Below are 23,246 nucleotides of genomic sequence, written 5' to 3'. Positions count from 1 at the left end.
TTTGATATATGCAAATCAATAAATGTAATATATCACATCCAAGCCTGAGGACAGTCACAGGATCATCTCAGTAGATGAGGAAAAAGCACTGGATAAAATTCATTATCCCTTCATGACAAAAGCCCTGAACAAACTAGATATAGAAGGATCATAGCTCAACAGAGTAAAACCCACGGGCAATATACCAAATGGGGAAAAATTGAAAACATTTCCTCTAGATGAAGAACAAGACAAGAGTGTCCATTTGCACAGCTTTCACTCAATATAGTACCAGAAGTTTTAACCAGAGGAATTAGGCAAGAGAAAGAAATAAAAGGAAAAAAAAAAAGTGAGAAAGTCAAATTATCCCATTTGCAGATTCTACACATAGAAAACTGGAAGTTTCTACTGAGAAAGTAATGATCTGAATAGACACTCCCCAAAAGAAGAAATACAAATAATCAGCAAATACATTAAAATGTTCAATGTCATTAGCCACTGAGGAAATGCAAATCTACTATTAGATACCATCTCAACCCAGTTAGAATGTCAAAACCCAACAAAAAATGTTGTCAAGAATGAAGGGACTAAAAGAACTCTATAGAAAGAACTCTTATCCACTGATGATAGGAATGCTAATTAGGATAGCCATTATGGAGAACAGTATGGAGGTTCTTCAAAAAAAAACTAAAAAATGGGTCTACTATCTGATCCAGTTATACCATTTCTAGGTACTTATTCAAAAGAAACAAAATAAACATACCAGAGATACCTGTATGCCCTTTTTTATTGTGACACTCTTCACCGTAGCTAAGGTTTGAAATCAGCTTATGTGCCTAACAACAGATGAAGGGAGAAGTACATAAACATACCTATCTCTTCAAACATTTATCTTTTATTTATGGTCAAAAACTTCTAAAATTCTTTTCTCTAACTTTTTAAAATATACAGTACCTCATTGTTAGCTAGCATTCTTCTGTTGTTCAAAAGCACTCCAGAACTTATTACTTCTACTTAATTATAACTTAAAACTCTTTAGTCAATTCCCCCTACCTCATTCTTCCCTACTCTCCCCAGCCTCTGATGAACACCATTCTAATCTCAACTTCTGTGAGATCAACTTTTTTATTTTCCACATACGAGTAAGATCACATGGTACAGAAAGAAAGACAAGTGCTTGGCTTATTTCATTTAACATAATTATCTCCAGTTCCATCCATGATGTCATTAAGTGACAGGACAGGATTTCATTATTTTACAGTTCAGTAGTGCTCCATTGTGCATACCTTCCTACCCTCTTTTCTTTATTCATTCATCAGTGGATGGACACTTTGGTGGTTTACATTTCTAGGTTATCGTGAATAGTGCTTCAGTTGGAGTGTAGATGCCTTCAATAGACAATTACATTTCCTTTGGAATAAATATACAGTAGACTGCTGAATAAGGTAGTTCTATTTTTCCATATTGTTTTCCATAATTGCTGTGCTATTTTACATTTCCCTTGAAGTATATAAAAGTTCCTTTCCCCCCACATCATTTGGCTTTTATTTATTTTTCTCACAAAAACCATTCTTATTGAGAGAAAGTAATCTTTTATTGTGGTTTCGACTTGCATTATAATTTATAAGATAATGTCAACATCAAGACAATATTGGCCTTATTTTTGAAAACATGTGGTTTTGAAATTCATGTTCCTTTAAGTTTTAGATTTTGGTTTAGCTGGGATACATGACATACAAAACATAATAAATTTTTAGCTATATCTAAGTTGGAATAAGGACAATTTAATAGAAGAGATTCTTGAAAGAGTCATATTACTACTAGATTATAAGGGCGAGAAGAAACCTTGATTTCAACCATTCCCTTAAAGAAAACCAAATCTTAGGGCTCAGCTGAAGAAGAGAGAGGAGGAAGGGATGGCATATAATTATCTTGTAATTACTAATGTGGGATTAATTTTGTATATTTTTAGAAACTAACTTTATAAGGCATGGTGACATGAATTATTTTAGGAATTTAATGAGTGGTCATACTGGATTGACTTGAAAGGAATGCCTTATGGACTTAAATTGTACAGGAAGGAAGATCAGTAGCTTTATTCCTTTGGAACTGTGTGATTTTAATTAAAGTACTTTATAGAATGCCACAACAAAAAAATTTGGTCCTTATTAGAATAAGGGGTAAGAGACTTTTTGACAAAGTTAGAATTTACTAAAACATGCTATAGCATAGGGATTATGTTAATTTTTTGACAAAGCTAGCATTTATTAAAATAAATCCTACAGAATACTAGTATTGTGGTGCAATATTTGCTTTTATGTTTTTTAAAGTACTTAAAAAGAAATTTAATCAAGAAGGTGAAAGACCTATGTACTTTGATAATGCAAAAAAATTGATGGAAGAAAGTGAACGAGATACATAAAATGGTCATGGATCAGAATAATTAACATTGTTAAAATGTTCATGGTATCCAAACAAAATCAATGCAATCCTATTAAAATCCCAAAGGCATTAAACAAAGAATTAGGAAAAAAATTCTAAACTTTGTATGGAAGCACAAAATACTCTAAATAACATAAATAATTCTGAGAAAGAAAAAGAAAGAAAAACAAAGTTGGAAGAATCACACTTCCTGATTTTAAATTATATTACAAAGCTATAGTAGCCAAAACAGCAGGGTACTGACATAAAAATGCAAACATATACCAGTGGAACAGAATAGAGAGAACTGAAATAAATCAAAACACACAATTTGGATCAACTAATTTTTTGGATGTTAACTAATTTTTGACAAGGACACCAAGTGGTCACAGTGTGAAAAGAATGTTCTCTTCAATAATTGATTTTGAGAAAACCAGATTTCCACATGCAAAATAATTAAATCAGACCCATTATACACAAAAATAAACTCAAAATTGATAAAAGACTGAAACCATAAAACTCCTACTAAAGAACTTTGGGGGAAACTCCATATTGACTGTGGCAATAACATTTTGGATATCACAGTGAATGCTCAAGCTGTAAAAGCAAAAATTAACACATGAGACTATATCAAACTAAAATGCTCCTGTAGAGCAGAGGAAACAACAAAATTAGATGGCATCCTGTTGTCTAATGGGGAAAATCATTTGCAATTGACTATCTGATAATATCCAACTCATGCAACTACACAGCAGTAAAACATTAAAAATTAAAAAAATGGCTAAAGGACATAAATGAATATTCCTTAAAAGAAGACTTATGGATAGCCAATAGATACATGAAAAGGTGCTCAACATCAGGAAAATGCTATGTAGAAACCACTACTAGATATCAACTCACATGCATTAGGATGGTTATTATCAAAAAGTCAAGATATTGGTGTGAGGATGTGGAGAAATGAGAACCCTTGTGCCCTGTTGGGAAATAGTCTGGAGATTTCTAAATAAATTAAAAATATGACTGGGGTTGTAGCTCAGTGATAGAGTGCTTGCCTAGCAGGTGCAAAACCTTGGGTTTAATTTTCATTACTGCAAAATAATGTACCCAAAAGAAATGAAATAATCAATTTGTACATCTTTGAGCTATTGTATTAAATGAAGCATTATTCTCAATAACCAAGATATGAGCAACTCGAGTGTCCATCTATGGAGGAATGGACAAAGAAACTATGGTATGTGTACACAATGAAATACACTTTAATGTCTAAAAAGAACATGGTTGAACCTGAAGGACATTGTGCTAAATGAAATAAGCCAGGCAAATACTGCACCATCTCACTTACATGCAAAAATCTTTAAAAACAAACCAAATGCATAGAGATGGAGAATAAAGCAGTAGTTACCAGGATGAGATGAGGAACAGGGAGATGTAGATTAGAACATACAAAGTAGCAGATGTATAGAGATCCAATGTACACCATGAGAACTACAGTTAATAAAGTTACATTAAATTAGGGATTTCTGTTAAATGAGTAGTTTTTCCCTGTTTTTCCTGTGAGAAAATAGATATGTTAATTTGCTTCACTATAGATAGTAATCATTTTACTCCATATTGCCTACAATACCATGTTGTTTGTCTTAAGTATATATGATAACATTTTTAAAAATTGCTTGTAGAGTTAATTTAGAGACTCATAAATTAAGTTTTTTAATGGATTTTATTTAGGACAGCTCATTTTTAAAAATCTATGATATTTGCATAGTAAACCCTAAAAAAGGAAGTAAGTAGTTGTTTTGGTTTTTTTTAATAACAAGTACCTCTATTTTATTTTATAAAATTGGTACCTTTCAGTTTTACATGACAGCAGAATCTATTTTGACATCATAATACAAGCATAGAATATATCTTGCTCTAATGTAAACCCCAGTACCTCAATACCTCTCTTATCAAAGACTGTTTACAATGAGTGCTCCATATAAATTCTGTACTCATGACAAAGTAGGATAAACTTAATCAATGTCTTGATTCATTTCAGTAATTTCTAGGATTATATTAAAGAGCCCCTCATAGTAAGATTGCAAGGAGCCTAAATGTTCATACCAATGGCCCCAAGAAGAAGCTTCTAAGGATTGGCAAAGACTTGAAGATTTTGCTCAGATTCTTATAATCTTTCTCCTTGGAGTGAAATATTCCAGATTGTAAATAAATTTCAATGTTAGGTCCAAAGGGGGTGTGGGATGGAGCAAAGCAACACAGAGCAATGCCCTGAACTATCCAAGAAGAACTTAAGTTGTCTTTTGCTCCAGTATTTTGCTCCTAGGGAAGGGGAACTCAGATAATGGAGCCAGGCTATAGTGGAGTCCCAAGGATTCTGAAAAAGAACAAAAGAACAGTAGAGGAAGAAAATAAGGTGGGTAGGATTTGAACTTTTCATTGGAGAGAAAAAAGGAGAGAGAGCTTTATTTCTATATGAGTTTTTTATTTTCTTTTTATTTTTATATCACTTAGACGCTGGGTAAGGGATTCATTAAGGCCCCTGGACTGCATGTGTAGCAATGGTCTTACTATTGCAAGACCCAAAAGATGCTAGTACCCCAGGGAGCGGATCTCTAAGAGCTTCCTACTGTTTAGGGCTAGGCTAACTGTGAAATTAGGTACCTACAGATCTATCTATTTTCTAACTCTGTTTAGCAATGTATGTTCTTACAGAAATTTGGAACAATTCCCAAGCCAGGAATAAAGTTATACCTGCATAGAGTGACCACCTGAATATAAACACCAGAAATCAAATGAGTTGGAATAGTTTGGTGGCCTCAGAGGGATTTAGAATTTGATAATTTTTTAAAACTCCCTCTGCTCTTACTTAGAGACTTCATCCCTACATAGATCTTGACTTTCCTCTCCTTAAAGACTATTTTAATATTGTTTCTTGCTGGGAAAACTGGAAATCCATATGCAGTAAAGTGAAATTAAACCCCTATCCCTCACCCTGCACAAAACTCAACTCAGAATGGATCAAGGAATTAGACCAGAGACCCTGCACCAAACAAAAGAAAATCTTCATCATGTTGGCTTAGGATCAGACTTCCTTAACAATACTCCTAGAGCATAAGAAATGAAATCAAGAATCAATAAACAGGAAGGATTCAAACTAAAACTCTTCTCATCAAAGGAAACAATAATGTGAAAAGAGAGCCTACAGAGTGGGAGAAAATCTTTTCCACATGCACTTCGGATACAGCACTAATCTCCAAAATTTATAAAGAACTTAAAAAACTTTACACTAAAAATACAAAGAACCCAATCAATAAATGGGCCAAGGAACTGGACAGACACTTTACAGAAGAAGATATACAGGTGATTAACAAATATATGAAAAAGTGTTCAACATCTCCTTATTAGAGAAATGCAAATCAAAACCACCCGAAGATTTCATCTCACTCCAATTAGAATGGCTATTATCAAGAATACAAGCAATAATAGGTGTTGGTGAGGATGTGGGGAAAAAAAGCACACTCATACATGCTAATGGAGCTGCAAATTGGTGCAACGACTATGGAAAGCAGTATGGAGATTCCTCAGAAAACTTGGAATGGACCCATCATTTGACTCAGTTATCCCACACCTAGGTTTATACCCAAAGGACTTAAAATCAGCATACTACAGTGATGCAGCCACATCAATATTCATAGCAGCTCAATTCACAATAGCTAGATTGTGAAACCAACCTAGATGCCCTTCAACAGATGAATGGGTAAAGAAACTACTGTGGTTACTATCTATCTATCTATCTATCTATCTATCTATCTATCTATCTATCTATCTATAATGGATTATTATTCAGTCATAAAGAAGAATAAAATTATAGCATTTGCAGGTAAATGGATGGAATTGGAGAATATCATGCTAAGTGAAATAAGCCAATCCCCAAAAACCAAAGTTTGAATGTTTCTCTGATAAGTGGATGCTGATACATAATGGTAACAGGGGTGGGGGAAAGAGGGTAAGGGAAGAATAGAGGAGTGTTGGATTGTGTAGAGAGAAAAGAGGGGAGGGGAGGGGAGGGAGTGGGGGAAGGAAAGATAGTGGAATGAGACAAACATCATTACCCCATGTACATGTATGATTACACAAATGGTGTGAATCTCTAGCATGTACAACCACAGAAATGAAAAGTTGTATCCCATCTGTGTACAAAGAATCAAAATGCATTCTGTAAAAATAAAAAAAAAAAAATAGTGTGTCCTGGAGTCAGATCTAATATTAATAAGGTTTTCTTCCCCCTCATTTCTCAGGTATATTGATCCTGTTTACCCATGAGGTCTTACACAGAGGTAACCAACAGTGCTTCTGGGGACCTGTAAAGCTTCTGCAATGTTGTAACACCTCTTTTGAAAACTGTAGTTTCTCAGTTATTACCAGTGAGGTTACATTCAGTGTGGTGGTTGAAAAAGAGAACTTTGTTTTCTACTTGTAGAATGCATATTCATTTTTTGTTTTACTCTGAACCGAATTTAAATATATTTTATCCTGATAATTATAATTGTGTTCATGAAGTCCTGTTTATCCCAGGTTCAGTGGGGAAATCTTAAGAGCTACCTTTGGTAGTAAAAGAGAAAAATGGTTAGAAGTTCACCTTGCCACTTCAAACTCTCTCACTCCCACACTGCTTTGCACAAAATTGTTTAACTTTTATTTATTTGAAATATTGGTATTTGGGGGTTTTTCACAAGATTTTATGTAGAACTATTTATGCGGATTAAAAAACTTGGACAATAGTGGCCTGATTTAATAGTGAGTCTTCTCAACTGGTAACCTTGCTTGTCCACACATGAAGAATCTTAATGAAGAATATAACAAACTCTTACAAAACTTAGTAGAGGAGGGAACACTTTCCTACTAATCCTAGGAGGCTAGTATTACTCCACTATCAAAACTAAAGAATCATAAGAAAATTACAAAGAAAATTCATATCTCATAAATATAGAACACAAAAATCTTTTAAAAAATGATACAAATCTAGCAGCACATGAAAAGAATTATACACCATGATCAATTGAATTTATATCAGGAATGCAAGGTTGGTTCAACATACAAAAAGCAATGTTATATGCCATGTTAACAAAATATAGAATCAAAATCACATTGTAATCTTAATATACTGAAATCTCAATATAACTAGAAAAGGCATTTTAAAAATCTATCTTTTCATGATGAGGCACTCAATAAACTAGTAATAGGAGGGAACTTCCTCATCCTGATAAAGGATGTCTATGAAAAAACCCTTAACTACCACCATATTTATTAGTGAAATGCTGACAGCTTTCCCTTAAAATTAGGAATACAAAGATGTCCACTTTCACTCCTTCTGTGCAACATCATACTGTAGGTTCCAACTAGCACAAATAGGCAATAAAATACAATAGAAAAAAGCACCTACACTGGAAAGAAAGAAATAAAACTTCCTATTATGCAGATGACATCATATTGTATCATATAGAAAATCTTAAGGAATACACATGCACATGTGCACATCTCTCCACACAAACTGGAAACAATAAATAAGTTCAACAAAATATCAAAACACATTAATTTACAAAAATAAGCTATTTGTATAGAGTAGTCAAGAAAAATCCAAAATTAAAATTAGGCAAAATAATTCACTTATAAAAGCAAAACATTGAGTAAGAAGTCCAAGTCTTTTACACTGAAAACTACAAACATTGAAAGATTTAGAGAACTGAAAAGTCATCCCATGCTCATAGATTGGAAGATGGCACACTATTGTCAATATTCTAAAATCCATTAAATTGCACAGTTTAAAAAAGTGACAGTTATGTGAATTATATGTATGAATTATATATACATATGAATATATATATTTCTTAAGATGTTGGCAAAACTAATCAATACTCACCTTCGCTTTTAGCTGTTGTTAATGAAGTAACAGTTTCTGGCACCAGAGATGTGTTTGATAATTCACTGTTGGTTGTTCCTAGTTTGATAAGGTAGATGAAATTATTATTAATCACAATCTCATTTCACCTGTCAAGGCATAAGTAATAGTAAACCAAATTTGGAGGTGGACTGGAATCCCTATGTAAAGGTACTAGGGTAAACCTTTGTCTACCTTTCCTTTTTCCATTTTCCACCTCCTTTTGTCCAAAGAGGAATGTTCATTATTAAATGCTTGGATGGCCTGATTTTACACTCACACACCTTGTATGACAGATCCAAATAGTAAATTTCCTTGACAGATTGTTTCTTTGATATCACTAAATATGTGAAAATATGTTGCAAGAACTATAAACTTTAGCAATTTAAAACTGTTTTATTTTTCCCTGTTGTGGGGAGGGGGAATCACCTGGCCAACAGGATCTAGGAATATCATGATTTGTTTTTCAGAATTACATTCCGTTTTGTTAATTCAGTTATGTTAATGAAAATTCCAAAAGAACATAAGGTATAAAGTAACTTTCGAACTCCTATAATTAATTTGTTCATGATGTTCTTTGAATACCTGTTCTGTGCTAGGCCCCCTCCTAGACCCTTGGAATACAGAATCCAACTTTTGGTCTCTTTTTAAGTAATAGCAAGAATATTCTTAGCATTTAGTAACATTGTTTCAAATAAAGGGGCACTGAGGATGTGAGGGTCTGCAAACACATGGACCTGCCTTAAGTAGTCAACTCCTCAGTGTGATACACACTGCAGTTACAGTCTCTTCTTCCTTAATGCCCTTTTGTAGTTAGAGCACCGGTTCCATATTCACCATAACACAGCTACAATCCTGTTCTTGTATTTATTAATGCCGCATTTGGAGGAAGAACATAATGCTGCACAGTTAGTCTAATGCTTTGAAATCCTAGTCCAGCAGGGAGTTTCAAAGGTAAATTGACTGAAGACTACCAAGGAACCACAAGAGGAAGATCAGAATTGTGGAGGATTGCTGTGGACAAACTTCTAGGCAGATAGGGGAGTCTTGGTTCACTGTTCACTCTTCTCAGGACTAGGGAATACAGATTACTATAGCAATGGAAAGTGGCGGTCACAGGCAGATTCTGTGAATTATATTGCAAAGTGGAGAGTGCCTCAGCACTTAGGACTTTCTAAAAACCTTAGAATCTTATGTGACTATATTTTAAGAGAAGAAACCAATAAAGGAAACCTTATTCCTAAAAGATAGGTTTGAGATTTTGCATTGCCCATTCACGTGATGCTAACATCTTCAAAATAAGGTATAACTATATAAATAAAGTGTCCCTCTAGCCACACGTGGTGCCTTTATTTTCATTTCATCCCTACTCTTGGGTTTTCTGGTACCAATAACAGGATGAATGGAATTTTAAAAATTACCTTTCTATTGTCTTTTACTAACACTTTAGGGCATACATAATAATAACAATGAATGTATATAAACTGTGTGTGAACAGTGATCTTGTGATCATGCTGCTATCATTATATAACCAGTGTAACAATATTTATAACATAAACACAAGTTATCTGCTTGTGAGACACACAAGTATCTGCTTTAGAGATACAATTAACAAATAAAAATTATACATATTTAAAATGTACAATGTGATGTTTTATATATATATGCTCTAAAATTATTACCACAATAAAGCTAATTAACATCTTTTACCTCACATACTTAGCTTTTTTGTGTGTGTTTGAAACAATTTTAGATTTATTGCTGATTTATGAATATGAATAAGTATTTTACATATATGTTATAGTCAAATTCCCTTATGTGCTACATATGTTAAAATTCTGAAGTATAAATGCAGATTATTGTGAGTAAAATGTTACAGTAACTTAATTGTTACGGTTTAGATTATGTATCCCCCAAAAGCTCACGTGTAAGACAAAGCAAGAAATTCAGTGCTGAAATGAATGAGTTATGAGAGGATTAACCAAATCAGTGCAATAATTTCTTGGTAGGGGTTAATTTTGTGGTAACTGTAGGCAGGTAGGGTGTTGCTGGAGGAGGAGGGTCCCTGGGCGCATGCCTTTGGGGTTTATATTTTGTCTGCGCTGAGCAGAGCTGTCTTTCTGCTTCCTGGTACCATGCTCCAAGCTGCTTTCCCCTGCCAAACACTTCGCGGCAGTGTTCTGCCTCACTTCAGGGCCCAGGAATGGAACTGGCCATCTGTGGACTGAGAAACCGAGGGCCCTCAAGTAAACTTTTCCTCCTCTAAAATTATTCCTGTCAGGTCTTTTGGTCACAGCTACAAAAAAGCTGACTAAAACACTAATGATAACGGATTTCTTTTAACTTTATGTTCAAAGCAATGATTAACTACTTTCAAGTAGTTGATCAGAGAAAGAGACAAGTTAATAGAAATATTGAACAAGCAGGATAAACATATATTTTTAGGAATATTGTATTATTTTAAGTCAACAGTATTTAGATTAAGTCTTTAGAATCTCATAAATCTACTAGTAAATTTTTTTTGTAAACTTAACATTTATAGCATTTCCCAAAATAACCTTTGAGAGCTGGGTTAAATTCAGCTCAGACCACAAATACTTCAAGAAAATATCTAATTTGTAAACAGTTCACGTTTTGTAAGGATAAACTTAAGTAAAATGTCAACTTTATCACTCTAAAATTCTGTGAAAAGGGAGAAACCAAAGAATCATGTATAAAAATATCTCAAATAGTTCATTTTCAATTAAAACTTAAATAAAACAATAACTTAAATAAGCAAAAGCTTAAATAAAACAATAGAAAGAATGGATGAAAGGAGAAAGACTATGGGGAAAAAATGAGATACCCAAGCCCTTTCTATTCCCAACTATTCATACAAGAAAATTCACAAAAACGCTTTTTAAGTCTGTTAGAGTTTTGTATATTCATTTCCTACACAGAGGACACGGCACTTAGACATCACCACGTCCAACACTTAACGTGATGACCCAAAAATGGTATCTCTACTGACCATAAATTTGGGCACCCATTGAATATCAGAAGTTTTAAGTATCAGTGCCAAGAAATTTTTATTCATGCAATATCATTAAACTTGTTAAAAATATTCAAATACTAAAAGTTTTTGAATCAATCTGAGTAACAATCATAGTTCAGGCACAAAAAATTAAAATCTATTCCTATACACTTGAAGTTGTATGATGGTGACATGCAGTGTCTGCCAAAGGCTGGTTTTTAACTCTGGACATTTGGCCTTTGCACAAAATGTACATTGCACTCTATGTACATATACGTCAAGTCCCATCTCTTTAATTGGGTCATGTCTGAAAAAAAACCTGCTCCAGGCAAAGCTCTATCAATCAGTTCTGCCACTGTAACTATGTGGCTACAAGAAGAATTCTCATCTAAGTTTCACTTTTTTAAAAACTTTTCTGATGATAGAATTTCTGTCATTGGTCAGAGAAAGAACATGTATGTGCTATAGATAGACATAAAGACTGTAAGCACTTTTAATTTTAAACAAAGAAAATTTGGTTGAAAAGCTTAAAAAATGAAAATAAAGCAGCTTTGGCATGTCATATATATATGTATACACATATATATTTAGAAAATATTTTATTATACATAAATATATGAATAAATACATATATAAAGTGTGTGTGTGTGAAAAGAATTTATTGTGGCTAAGACTGAGGACCATGTTGTCCATGAGGAAAGAGAATAAAGAACTGCTTCACTATGGGTACAACTTTTTGGTATTATTATATATTTTTAAAATGGTCATTTTGAAAGATGGAACAATGTATAAAACTCCTTGAAACTTAAACTTCTTATAGTCCTGAAATTGGAAGTCAAATACACTGACACACTGCTTAGAATATGAAAATTCAAGCAAGATTTTCATCATCTTCATTCCTGTGTGTTGACTGCACAACCTTTAAGAGCCCAGGCTACCCTTAGTACACGACAGTGATCAAGCAGACCAGACCAACAACATTCCCTTCGGTCTTCCTTCTCCAGTGTTGTTCCCCCGTCCTCTTCTAACACCACATTTCCCCTCTCCCCATGCTGTCTCATGGCTCCACTCAGCCCCACCACCAGGTCAGGCTTTCTTTTTTTCATACAGGGTCCAAGCAGTTGTGGACCCCAGAGCCAGCCTCTCCTGCAGGCTCCTTTCCTTCCTCCTCACTCTCTCAGCTGGTCTCATTAGCAATCCCAGGATAGAGTTACTTTCCTCCCTTAGCTTTCTCACTGCTGCATCGTGGTTACCAGATTATAACCATTAAAACTTCTCTAAATGGATATTAGGTGATATAAGGTATGATTGTTAATTTGGGGGGTTGATAATTGCATTGTAACTTGGTAACAAGTTGTCCATATTTTTTTGAGATGCATATTTAGTGTGTTAAAGGAAATACAACAAGAAGTCTAGCTTCCCTTCCTAATACTTTGGTAGTCAAAAAAAAAAAAAAAAAAAAAAAGGAAAGTAAAGAAAGAAGAAAGGAGAAAGAAAAATAAAACTGAAGTAAATGTGGTAAAATCTAGAAAGATATTAATTTGAGATGTTTAGTGTATCTAAACATTTTTTTAATAAAAATAAAAGGTAAACATTTTCTGATCTATTAAGATTTTACAATTGAATGTGAATAATTTAAAATTTATCTGGAGAACCTTTGAAGATCACAAAGTAGGATGCAATTGGGTAATAAACATCTTTGAATGTATCGAAAAAATAAAGGAATTAGCAGGAGAGAGAGAGAGAGAGAGAGAGAGAGAGAGAGAGTGTGTGTATGTGTGAGATGTACAGATAAGTTCAAGTGCTTCATAGAAGAGAGCTTCAGTATCCCAATACAGAAGCCACCAATGGTAGAGTTGCCAGAAACATGTTCATTTATGCCCTGACATGAAGAGATGTGAGATAACACTTCCAACTCAACAAGTTAAGATGCATTCCTAGTATCACAAATTACCACTCTGCCTGAACTGCTTCATTGAGCTCCCATCTCCACCCTTGCACGGTCTCTTAACATAATATTCAAGGTTCGTGTTATTATTTGGATACTGTTATTCACTACCCATCCTTACAGGTAGGGCTAGGAGTCCACCCATCAAGAAAGCACAAGTTCAATGTAGTTAAGGAAAATTGTGGAACTTTAAATTTTGGGGTCTGCATGCAACATCAGCATTCACCTTTTGGGGGATATTACTAATGGCAAAAATAATATGTTTTTACCAAATTAGGGCCAATTTTTTTTTTTTACCTAGGACTCAGTTGGAAACTCATAAAAAAGACAAGGAAACAATTATACTTTATAAAAGTCCTTGAAAACTGAGAACATGGGACTAGAAAATTTTTAAAAATCAAATTAAAATACACAGTGTGCAGGAGTTGGCTAGAGGTTTGTAGGCCATGGCTTTGTAATTGTGTCATTTGGAGTTTTCCTTGGTTAGAAATATGGGTTGAAATAAAATCTGGTAATATGCACATGCTGTCCCCATTGTGCATATTTTCTCCTGGCTTGTGGAGAAGTTCTAGGAGGATTGTCTGGCTTTTGTCTTAAAATCAAACACTGCGGCAATGGTAGACTTTGATTATGATATCCTTTACATCTGAGAATCACCACCCCATTCAACCCAGTGAACTAGCCTTCATTAGTTTGCCTGGGTTTGAGCTTGGCCTTAGAATAAAATTAAGGAGTGATAAAGAGGAGAGGAAAACAGGCAGGGATTTCATTTATTCAGGGTATTTGATTTTTTTAGTCTTTCTGTGACCTTAGTATTCTAACAAGAGTTTTTGCCTTTAGGCAACCAACTAACAATTCTGTTTTTTTTTTTTTTTTTTTTCCTTTATTGATTACTAAACCCGAATATACCTCACTTTTTGTGCAAATGGAGTGGACAATGCAGAACTCATTTGCTTAGACAACCTCTTGGGTTATTTATTGAATGATTCTAATGACTCTACTAATTTTTGGATGATATGGTAATTTCCTTTAATACCTAGCCAAAAATTTGGAATAGTTGTTATCACTCAGTACAGTAACAATAATGATGATGGCATTGCTACTGAGACCTACAAATTAAATCTATTACCAGCACAGTACAATCCACAAAATCAATCTGTTATTAATATAGTTCTACCTTGTTGGCTATTGTGCATAAGTGGAGAACTAGAATATCAGAAAAACTTTTTTATAGCTTAGTTAATTTTTTTCTTTTCTAAAAGGAAAATGTTACATGTAACATTCACAAAAGGATCATTCTCAAACAGGAATGATCTAAAAGAACATTGGCAAAGAAGTCTACGGTGATTTTAGGATTCAGTATGCAAGCCACAATAATATGATTTCAAAATAGTGAAATAGCATATATATTTATAACAATCCAATATAAGATCTTAAATTATTTTCTAGTGTTAAATTATAAAGATTCTCCTAATTTTGTTTAACTAAATTGCACTAAGAGTTAATCTTACCATTAAGAGATGTTTCAGCGGATAATTCAGTATCAGAATTTGGTGGCGACACTGTTTTTGCTGTTAGTACAGGTTTTTCCTTTGTAGACACTGTTGATGATGATGCAGTAGTAAATGTAGTTGAAACATCTGGAAAAAAGTAAATTATGCTAAAGTAGTACTAACATTTACATTTATTTTGCCAATCAACAGACTAGTATATTTAAACTAAGTACAGTAAACAATATGTGCTCTGATAATCCAGTCAGTATGACAAGGATTCAAAACTAATTTTCTGGTTGAATGAACTCAGTATTTACTTTTCAATTTACATATACCTGACTTACATTAATGGTATGACTTTTCAGGATGATATGCAGGGTCAGTATGTGGTCCTGCTCTTATATATAATATCTGAAAATAATGAGGAATAGAAGTACAAATTTGAAATTTAAGACTATTTTTAAGCTAACTAAACTAAACTTGCCAGAGGAAATAATTAAATGGGCAATCTCTGGGCAATGAATGTTTTACTACATATTTTGATAGTACATTTAAGTTATTAAGTAGTAAAATGTCAATATTATATATACTTATACTCTTTACATACAATCTGTACACACATATGTACATAGAAACAGTATAAGATATAAAAGTATTATATAAGGGAGGAGAGATAAGGCCTAAAGAAAGACAATAAACTTAATAATCTTTAAAGAAATTCAACAATTATAACATATCTAAATTTGGGAGGATGGAGCCTCTATAAATGTGCATTTTCAAATTGTTTATTTCTCTAAATTTCAAACATTCATGTGCAGCCAGAGGCATGGAAATGAAGGCAATAAATTGTAATCCACATTATATATTTCTGTTCGTTTTCTTGCCAGGAATTGAACTCAGGGGCACTTGACCACTGAGCCACACCCCTAGCCCTATTTTGTATTTTATTTAGAGACAGGGTCTCACTGACTTGCTTAGTGCCTTGCCATTACCGAGTTTGGCTTCGAGCTCTCCATCCCTCCTGCCTCAGCCTCCCGAGCCACTGGATTATAGGCATGCACCACCATGCCCAGCATATTTCTTTTTAATAATAATTCTTAATCATTCATTGAACTATATAAAGAAACTGATTTTTTAACAGCTGGAGTTGGCAAAATCATCACTTCATTATTGTTGTTTCAAGGTGAAATATGCAGCATTTAACTCTCAGTGACTAGATTACATAGAGGGAAATGAGAGGGAGGAGGGGCTGGGGTATGAAAGATGGTGGAATGAGACAGACATCATTACTCTATGTACATGTATGATTACATGAACCATGTGAATGTACATTGTGCACAACCATAGAAACAAAAAGATGTACGATGAATCAAAATGCAATCTGTAAAAATAAAAAAAAAATAATTAAAAAAGATTTGCTTCACACAAAATTATTATAATTTATTATCATTGATATAATTGTTTAATCCTGGATGTTATTGATCTCATCTCTGGACAATTACTGCTATATTAAAGATCAAAATGTACAAACTAATGTCTATAAAAGATTTGGAAAAAGCATTTAATCTATGGAAGGCATTGCTTTCCATGTGATTACCTGGTCTACATACAATAGTGTAGCATTATAGAACAGAATAGAAGAGTATGTTAGTTCAGAGAATGGACTTTAAATAATAAAGGCTTAGGTTCCTATTCCAGTCAAACTCTTCCAGTTCGTAACAGTGAACGTATCTCATTTGTATCAGTTCTCAGATTTAAATTATAATTAAAACTTTCCTCTTGGAATCTGAGAAAAGCCAATATCTGGCATGTCAACAAAAGACAATGTCTCAGATGTCATGAGATCCAGTATTCTTTTTGTTTCATTTTATAACCCTGAGGTACTGGAAAGTGTTAGCTCTTAGCACTGACTTTGTTTATAGACACAGTAAACAGAAATGGCTTGATATATTCAGCACATGGAGATGTGTTCAGCATATACACATTTTCACATACTTTATGGACATCAAGTTAAAGGCTTGTTTTTCCTCTCTGGAAGTGCACTTCACACCCCGGGTCTTTCCCTCCTCACCACCCAATATTCAGCAAGGAGCTGCAACACAGCCCATACATGCTTACCTGTTCTTTATTAACCATTTTGTTCTAACTCTTTCCTTTAGTCCTAAATTCCATTTCATAACACTGCTTTCTAAATATATAGTGAAGTTGATAAAAATTATTCTAAGAAGCATACCACTTAGCTTGGAAAATTAACCTGTAATAGCTTGAAGGATCCCCATCTATTGACTTCCAAAGAGTAACAATCTTTTTTTTTCTTCTTTTGACTTTTAAAATTTGTTCTTTTTAGTTATACATGACAGTAGAATGTGTTGACAAATTACATATACATAGAATATAACATTCTATTTAGAATCCCACTCTTGTGATTGTACATGATATAGACTTACTCTTGTTGTGTAGTCAAATATAAGGCTAGGAAAGTTATGACTCATATTAATTCTACTGTCCTTTCTATTCCCCTCCTGCTTCCCTTCCCTGTTTCCCTTTATCTAGAAATCCAATGGATTTCTATTATTCCCCTCCCCAACCTTCCTTGTTTGGGGTTAGCATCCACAAATCAGAGAGAACATTAGGCCTTTGGATTTTTGGGATTGGTTTATTTCACTCAGCATGATATTCTCTAGTTTCATCCATTTACCAGCAAATGCCATCATTTCATTCTTCTTTATGACTGAGTAATATTCCATTGTGTATATAAACCACATTTTCTTTATTCATTCATCTGTTGAAGGACATCTAGGTTGTTTCCATAGATTGGCTATTGTGAGTTGAGCTGCTATAAACATTGATGTGGCTGTGTCACTGTAGTGTGCTGTTTTTAGGTCCTTTGGGTATAGAATAAGGAGTGGGTTAACTGGATCAAATGGTGGTTCCATTCCAAGTTTTCTAAGGAATCTCCATAGTGCTTCCTAGAGTGGTTGTACCAATTTGCAGTCCCACCAACAATGTATGAGAATACCATTCTCCCCACATCCTTGCCGACATTTATTGTTACTCATATTCTTTATAATTACCATTTTGACTGTAGTGAGATGGAATTTCAGTATAGTTTTCATTTTCATTCTCTAATTGCTAGAGATGTAGAAGATTTTTTTCATATATTTTTTGACTAGTCATATGTGAAATGTCTGTTCAGTTCCTTAGCCCATTTATTGATTGGGTTATTTATTTTTCTAGTGTTAAGTTTTTTGAGTTCTTTGTATATCCTGGAAATTAATGCCTTATCTGAGATATTGGTGGTAAAGATTTTCTCCCATTCTGTAAGATTTTTGTACATGTTCTTGATTATTTTCTTTGCTGTGAAGAAGATTTTCAGTTTGATATCATCCTATTTATTGATTATTGTTTTTGCTTCTTGTGCTTTGGGAGTCTTGTTGAGGAATTCAGTTCCTAAGCTGACATGTTGGAGAGTTGGGCCTACTTTTTCTTCTTCTAAGAGCAAAGTCTCTGATCTAATGTCTAGGTCCTTGATCCACTTACATTTTTGTGCAGGGTGAGATATAGGGGTTCAATTTCATTCTTTTTCATATGGATTTCCAGTTTTCCCAGCACTGTTTGTTGAAAAGGCTATCTTTCCTCCAATATATGTTTATGGCATCTTTGTCCAGGATGAGATAACTGTATTTATGAGGGTGTGTCTCTGTGTCTTCTATTCTGTATCATTGGTCTTCATGTCTGTTTTGGTGTTAATGCCATGCTGCTTTCATTACTATAGCTCTGTAGTATAAATTAAGGTCTGTATTGTGATGCCTTTTACATCACTTTTTGCACTAAGGATTGCTTTGGCTATTCTGGGTCTCTTATTTTTCCACGTGAATTTTATGATTTCTTTTTCTATTTCTGTGAAGAACATCATTGGAATCTTTATGAAAATCGCATTAAATCTGTATGGCCATTTTGATAATATTGACTCTGCCTATCCAAGAATAACAATATTAATTTCTGAACATAATCAATATCTTCAATGATGGGTCCTTCCTTCCTTCCTTATTTCCTTCCTTCTATTGTCCCCTCTCTTCTTTCTTTCCTTTTCTCTCTTCCACAATAGGTGTTGGACCAAGATTAATGAGAATCATGATTAGACATAGTAAAAGACTCCAAGACATCCCACTTAGTGTCAGCCTGAAGTAGCTGTCATCTAGTGGGGAACACAATGGCCATGCATAACAAATAATGTCAGGCATCCTGTATGGTTGGGTAGATGAGTGTTTCTCAAGCTGCAGGTGATGATACAATTAAGGGCAATTAAATCTCTGTAAGTGATTGCAGTTAGAAATGTTCTCAAATGACAAAGAAAAGAGATATGAAAGTTAAGAAAACTTCAGTTTTCAAGAAGGATCCCAAGTGGTTACTTGGGCCTAAATTTAGAAAAGAGCCTGATAGTCGCTGATGTGTGTGTGTGTGTGTGTGTGTGTTGCCCGTCACATCTACTCTATGCTCCAAAGTAAACAATGCCCCAAAAGTCTCATTTTACCACCCTGACCTGACCAATGAATTGTCATCCTCAACCAATCAACCAAGACTGAGCCTTCCCACAGATTAACCTCCCTCATTTCCCCAAGAGCAGGAACCTGGTTGGGAACTTTCCTTATATAAGAAAGCCACTCCCTTCATTCTTCCAGATTACTTTTTCATTTTGTACCAAAGGATGTGTCTCCCTGTTTTGTGAGCTGTTTTCTATTTTTTGGAATGAAGCCTCTTTTTTCCACTTAAATCCTTTCCTAGTGTATTTTTGCCAAGAGAGACAATATTAGAGTAGTATTGTGAATAACAAGGGTAAGTATCATTTCATGAGGTTTTTGTGTAAGGATGTGCATGTGTGTAACTGCATGAAATGTGTGCCAATGCAAAATGCACTCTTATTGTGCCTCAAGTTAAAAATTTGGAAGCTGCTAGACAAACAATAAATTGGGCAAAAGTTTATAAGACAAAAGATGACTACCCTCATGAGAGAATTAACATGGGAGCTAGATCCCCAATAAACTTGCCATATGTTCACCCAGGCAGAGAAAAGGGCATGAGCGGAACTCTGGAGTGGGAAAACAAGAGGTATTTGAGATGAATGAAAATAGTTCTGTTTGACTGTTTTGCACAGAGCAATGGAAAAACATGGTGGAGGACATTGTCTAAAAATATACTAGAGCCAGATTTCAGAGGGCCATGAACACCAAGCTTGGGTCTCTGGATTTTAACAAGTCACTGGGAGTCATGGAAAGTGACAGAAATTCTCATGTAGGAAAAACGATGGGGAAATGAGTGGGGCAAAGAATGGGAAGACACCAGTTGAATCAAACTGCAAGTCCTCATTTTTATATTTACCAAGTCCCCTGCCCTCCTGAAATCTTCATCTGATAATAAGTTCACAACCATAAAATGACTTGATACAAACTGAGAGTAGGCAAATTTCTTTATCACTGATGTGGTAAGATTGAGACTGTTCCTCCTAACCTTCTCAAACATATTTGGCCACCGATTTCTCCTGAGTAAATGTATAATCCATCAGCACTCATTACACCTCCATCATTAATTCTTAAGTTAGTTCAGCAGAAAGCATGCTCTCTTTTTGGCAAGGACTGACAACAACTCAAGGTATTAAAAATGCCAGCCAGATTCAGTGTAATCACATTCTGTGGATTATTTAATTCAATCACAGTAAAGACACTAGGAGGTTCACACTCTTGTGATCACCATTTTACGGACAAAGCCACTGAGGCTCAAAAAGGATAAACATTTTGCCTACCTTGTGCACTGGAAAGTGATATAGGCGAAATATTAATTTAGACAGACTTGACTCAAGAGAATATACCCTCAACCATTATCTGGTCATGGGAAGGTGGTATTTTGCAAAGCTACATACCCCAGTTCCACCTGCTTTTTGTCTTTGGCAGTGATATAAAAAGGGAGGAAGTGACTAGATGTGGAGACACTTTGCCCTTATGCACTCATAATGAGGAAATAGACAAAATCCCTCACTATTTTTTTTCTTTAACAAGGCGAGCATTTCATGTTGCTACTTGTAAGTTTGGTATACACACACACACACACACACACACACACACACAAATGTTTCAATATTAGACTGAGAGCTTTGAAGGAAGTTTCACATTGACTAAAACTATTTCAATATGAAAAATAAACATAGTGGCTTTTTCAGTTTGAAAATTCCATTACTGGAAACTTTCTCTTATGATGTAGTGGAAAAGAATTATTCCAAGCAATATGGTTGAAGGTTCATGACCATGATGCAAGATATCACCAGTTATTCTTTTACTGTAGTATCTGTAGATTCCCTTTAGGTTTGATTTCATCTCATAATAAATTAGTGAGAAAAATGACTTTATTCTGAAGTTTTTTCTCATTGTAGTTTATGGTGAGATAACATTTTTACCTCTCTTTATCTCCAAAGTGATTAAAGATAAATTTAACAAGGCAATCTGAGCCTCATGACTTTGCTGTGCTAAACCAGATAGTGCTGTTCTTGGGATGTTGTAAGAGAAGCAGATGGCATACTGTCCTGATTCCACCGCCCACCCCCCACGCACACATTCAGACTTGGAGAGCTCAAGGGACACTGTGGTACTAATTTCCGTGCTATCAAAGGGTGAAGAATTATCTGCCTTTTTAGAGAATTCCTTTTGTGTTTGGTTGATTTTCTTTTCTAGCTTTTTGAAATATATAATATGCATTATACATATATATTCTAATTATGAAAGTTATATGATAGATTTATTAAGGTATTTTCATAGATCCTGAAATAGTTCTGCATCCTCTGATGTTCAAGGTATAAAATTCCCAACTGTTCAGATGTAATACCTTATAGGACCTTTCACAAGTGTCTTGTCTTTGATACTTCCAGCTTATAGCTGGAAGCCACATATATTTTCTCCTGTCTTCAAATGATCAAGTTGGTTATTCCCTTTTAGTTATGGTTTGTACTTACATTTCTGTGAAACACAAATAGTATCGAAGAGTTAGAATTTTATTCATCTTTATGATGAGTAACTCTCTTTCCAGTTGTCTTTCTTTCTTTGGACAGTATCTCTCCTCTATCAAGTCTACATCTAAAGTCCACTAGAAATTCACTTCCAAAGAAGATAGACCTTGCTTCCTGAAAAGAATTTTTTTGATATCCTGATATAACACAATCTTTCAGTTTTTCTCCTTAGAAAATGTATAAATTTAAGGTAGTTTCGAAGGATCATAGCACCAATTAGTAGAAAAGTCTGCTTGATTTCCACTTTAGTAATCTTTATTATATGATATATAAAAATCCGTTTTTGATTCCATCTCTGCTGTTTGGGCAGGTGGAATGCACATGTCCTCTGAGCTATCTGTGAGATGTTAGACACTTAGAGGCCTGATCTTTTGGGAGAGGAGAACAGGAAAATCTCATTTTTGATGAAACGTCAAAACTAGTCGCAACTCTTCAAAACAAGATTTTAAATTTAAAGTACATTTTCATTAAAGCTAAAAAACACTATGGAAAACAAAGTTTTGAGAATGCTCAAATTACCCATGTGAAATGATTTTGGGGGATAAGTAACAAGAAAATCTTGTCTCTCATAGAGAGAAAAATATTCATATTCGTGGGGAAAATCTGCACTCAAATGAGGCCTCTCCTCAGGTTTCCAGCCATCTGTGAGGTGGGGAGGGAGTGCCAAGCCTGGCAGGCTCTGAGCGTGGACAGGTGTCTCTGCCACCTGGCCCCTCTGGGGAGAACAGGAAGGCAGCACTACATTGGTGAGTTTGTTAAACAGAAAACAACAATATCTGCAAAATGGACCTGAGAGTCAGAGGAGTTCTGGCTGACAGAGGGTTGGAGGGTACAGGGCGCATTGCCTCTACTCACCCAGGGGTCGTGTTCAATATTATGGGGCAATCCTGATTATTTTTTCTTCACAAACTGGTGACTCTTTAAAGATAATGTTCCATGATAATGAACTATCTTTAGGTTTGGGCTTCACTGTAAGGAGAAATTTTATATTATATCCAAGGTATGACAAATGAATTTCAACTCCTCAAGTTATAAGAAAAAGGTTATGTTTAAAATTTATACGAGTGGGACTGAGAGGAAAAGGAAAAACCCGGGAATCCTGCTGGGGTTTTAGACAATTGTCCTAAGATTCCTTCCTCCATGCAGTGCTCTGAGTCCCAAGATAAACTGTGCTTCTGTGGCTCAGAAGGAATTTGCCAAGGAAACAAGATGCTGAGCTCAGCATGCTCTGAGGGCACCAGTAAACTCCACTGGCAAGTCTTGGGGATCATTTCTTGACTTTAGAAAAGGGATCAGTCTGGTTGACCTTTCAGTTCCTGGAGGAGCGGCAGTACTCTGTCCCTTCTCTGGGACCAGGGGAGGTAATGGTAGAAGTGACTGCAGTTTCTATTCTCAAATGCTAC

At 34.7% G+C, this 23,246-nt stretch overlaps 1 protein-coding gene across 1 annotated transcript in view; it reads right to left on the bottom strand.

Annotated features, from left to right (window-relative positions):
- The window catches only part of EMCN (endomucin), a 163,404-nt gene that overhangs the window by 106,885 nt on the left and 33,273 nt on the right, over positions 1-23,246 (bottom strand). The window contains exons 2-3 of the mRNA XM_079153853.1: positions 14,808-14,936; positions 8,318-8,395 (exon numbers count right to left, since the gene is read on the bottom strand). Coding sequence (XP_079009979.1) covers positions 8,318-8,395; positions 14,808-14,936 — 207 coding nt within the window. The remainder of the gene's footprint in view (positions 1-8,317; positions 8,396-14,807; positions 14,937-23,246) is intronic.

The sequence above is a fragment of the Sciurus vulgaris genome, assembly GCF_902686455.1.
Source record: "Sciurus vulgaris genome assembly, chromosome: 9".
Lineage (NCBI taxonomy): Eukaryota > Metazoa > Chordata > Mammalia > Rodentia > Sciuridae > Sciurus > Sciurus vulgaris.
Note: the sequence above shows the minus strand (reverse complement) of the source record. Positions and strands in the feature narration are given on the sequence as shown.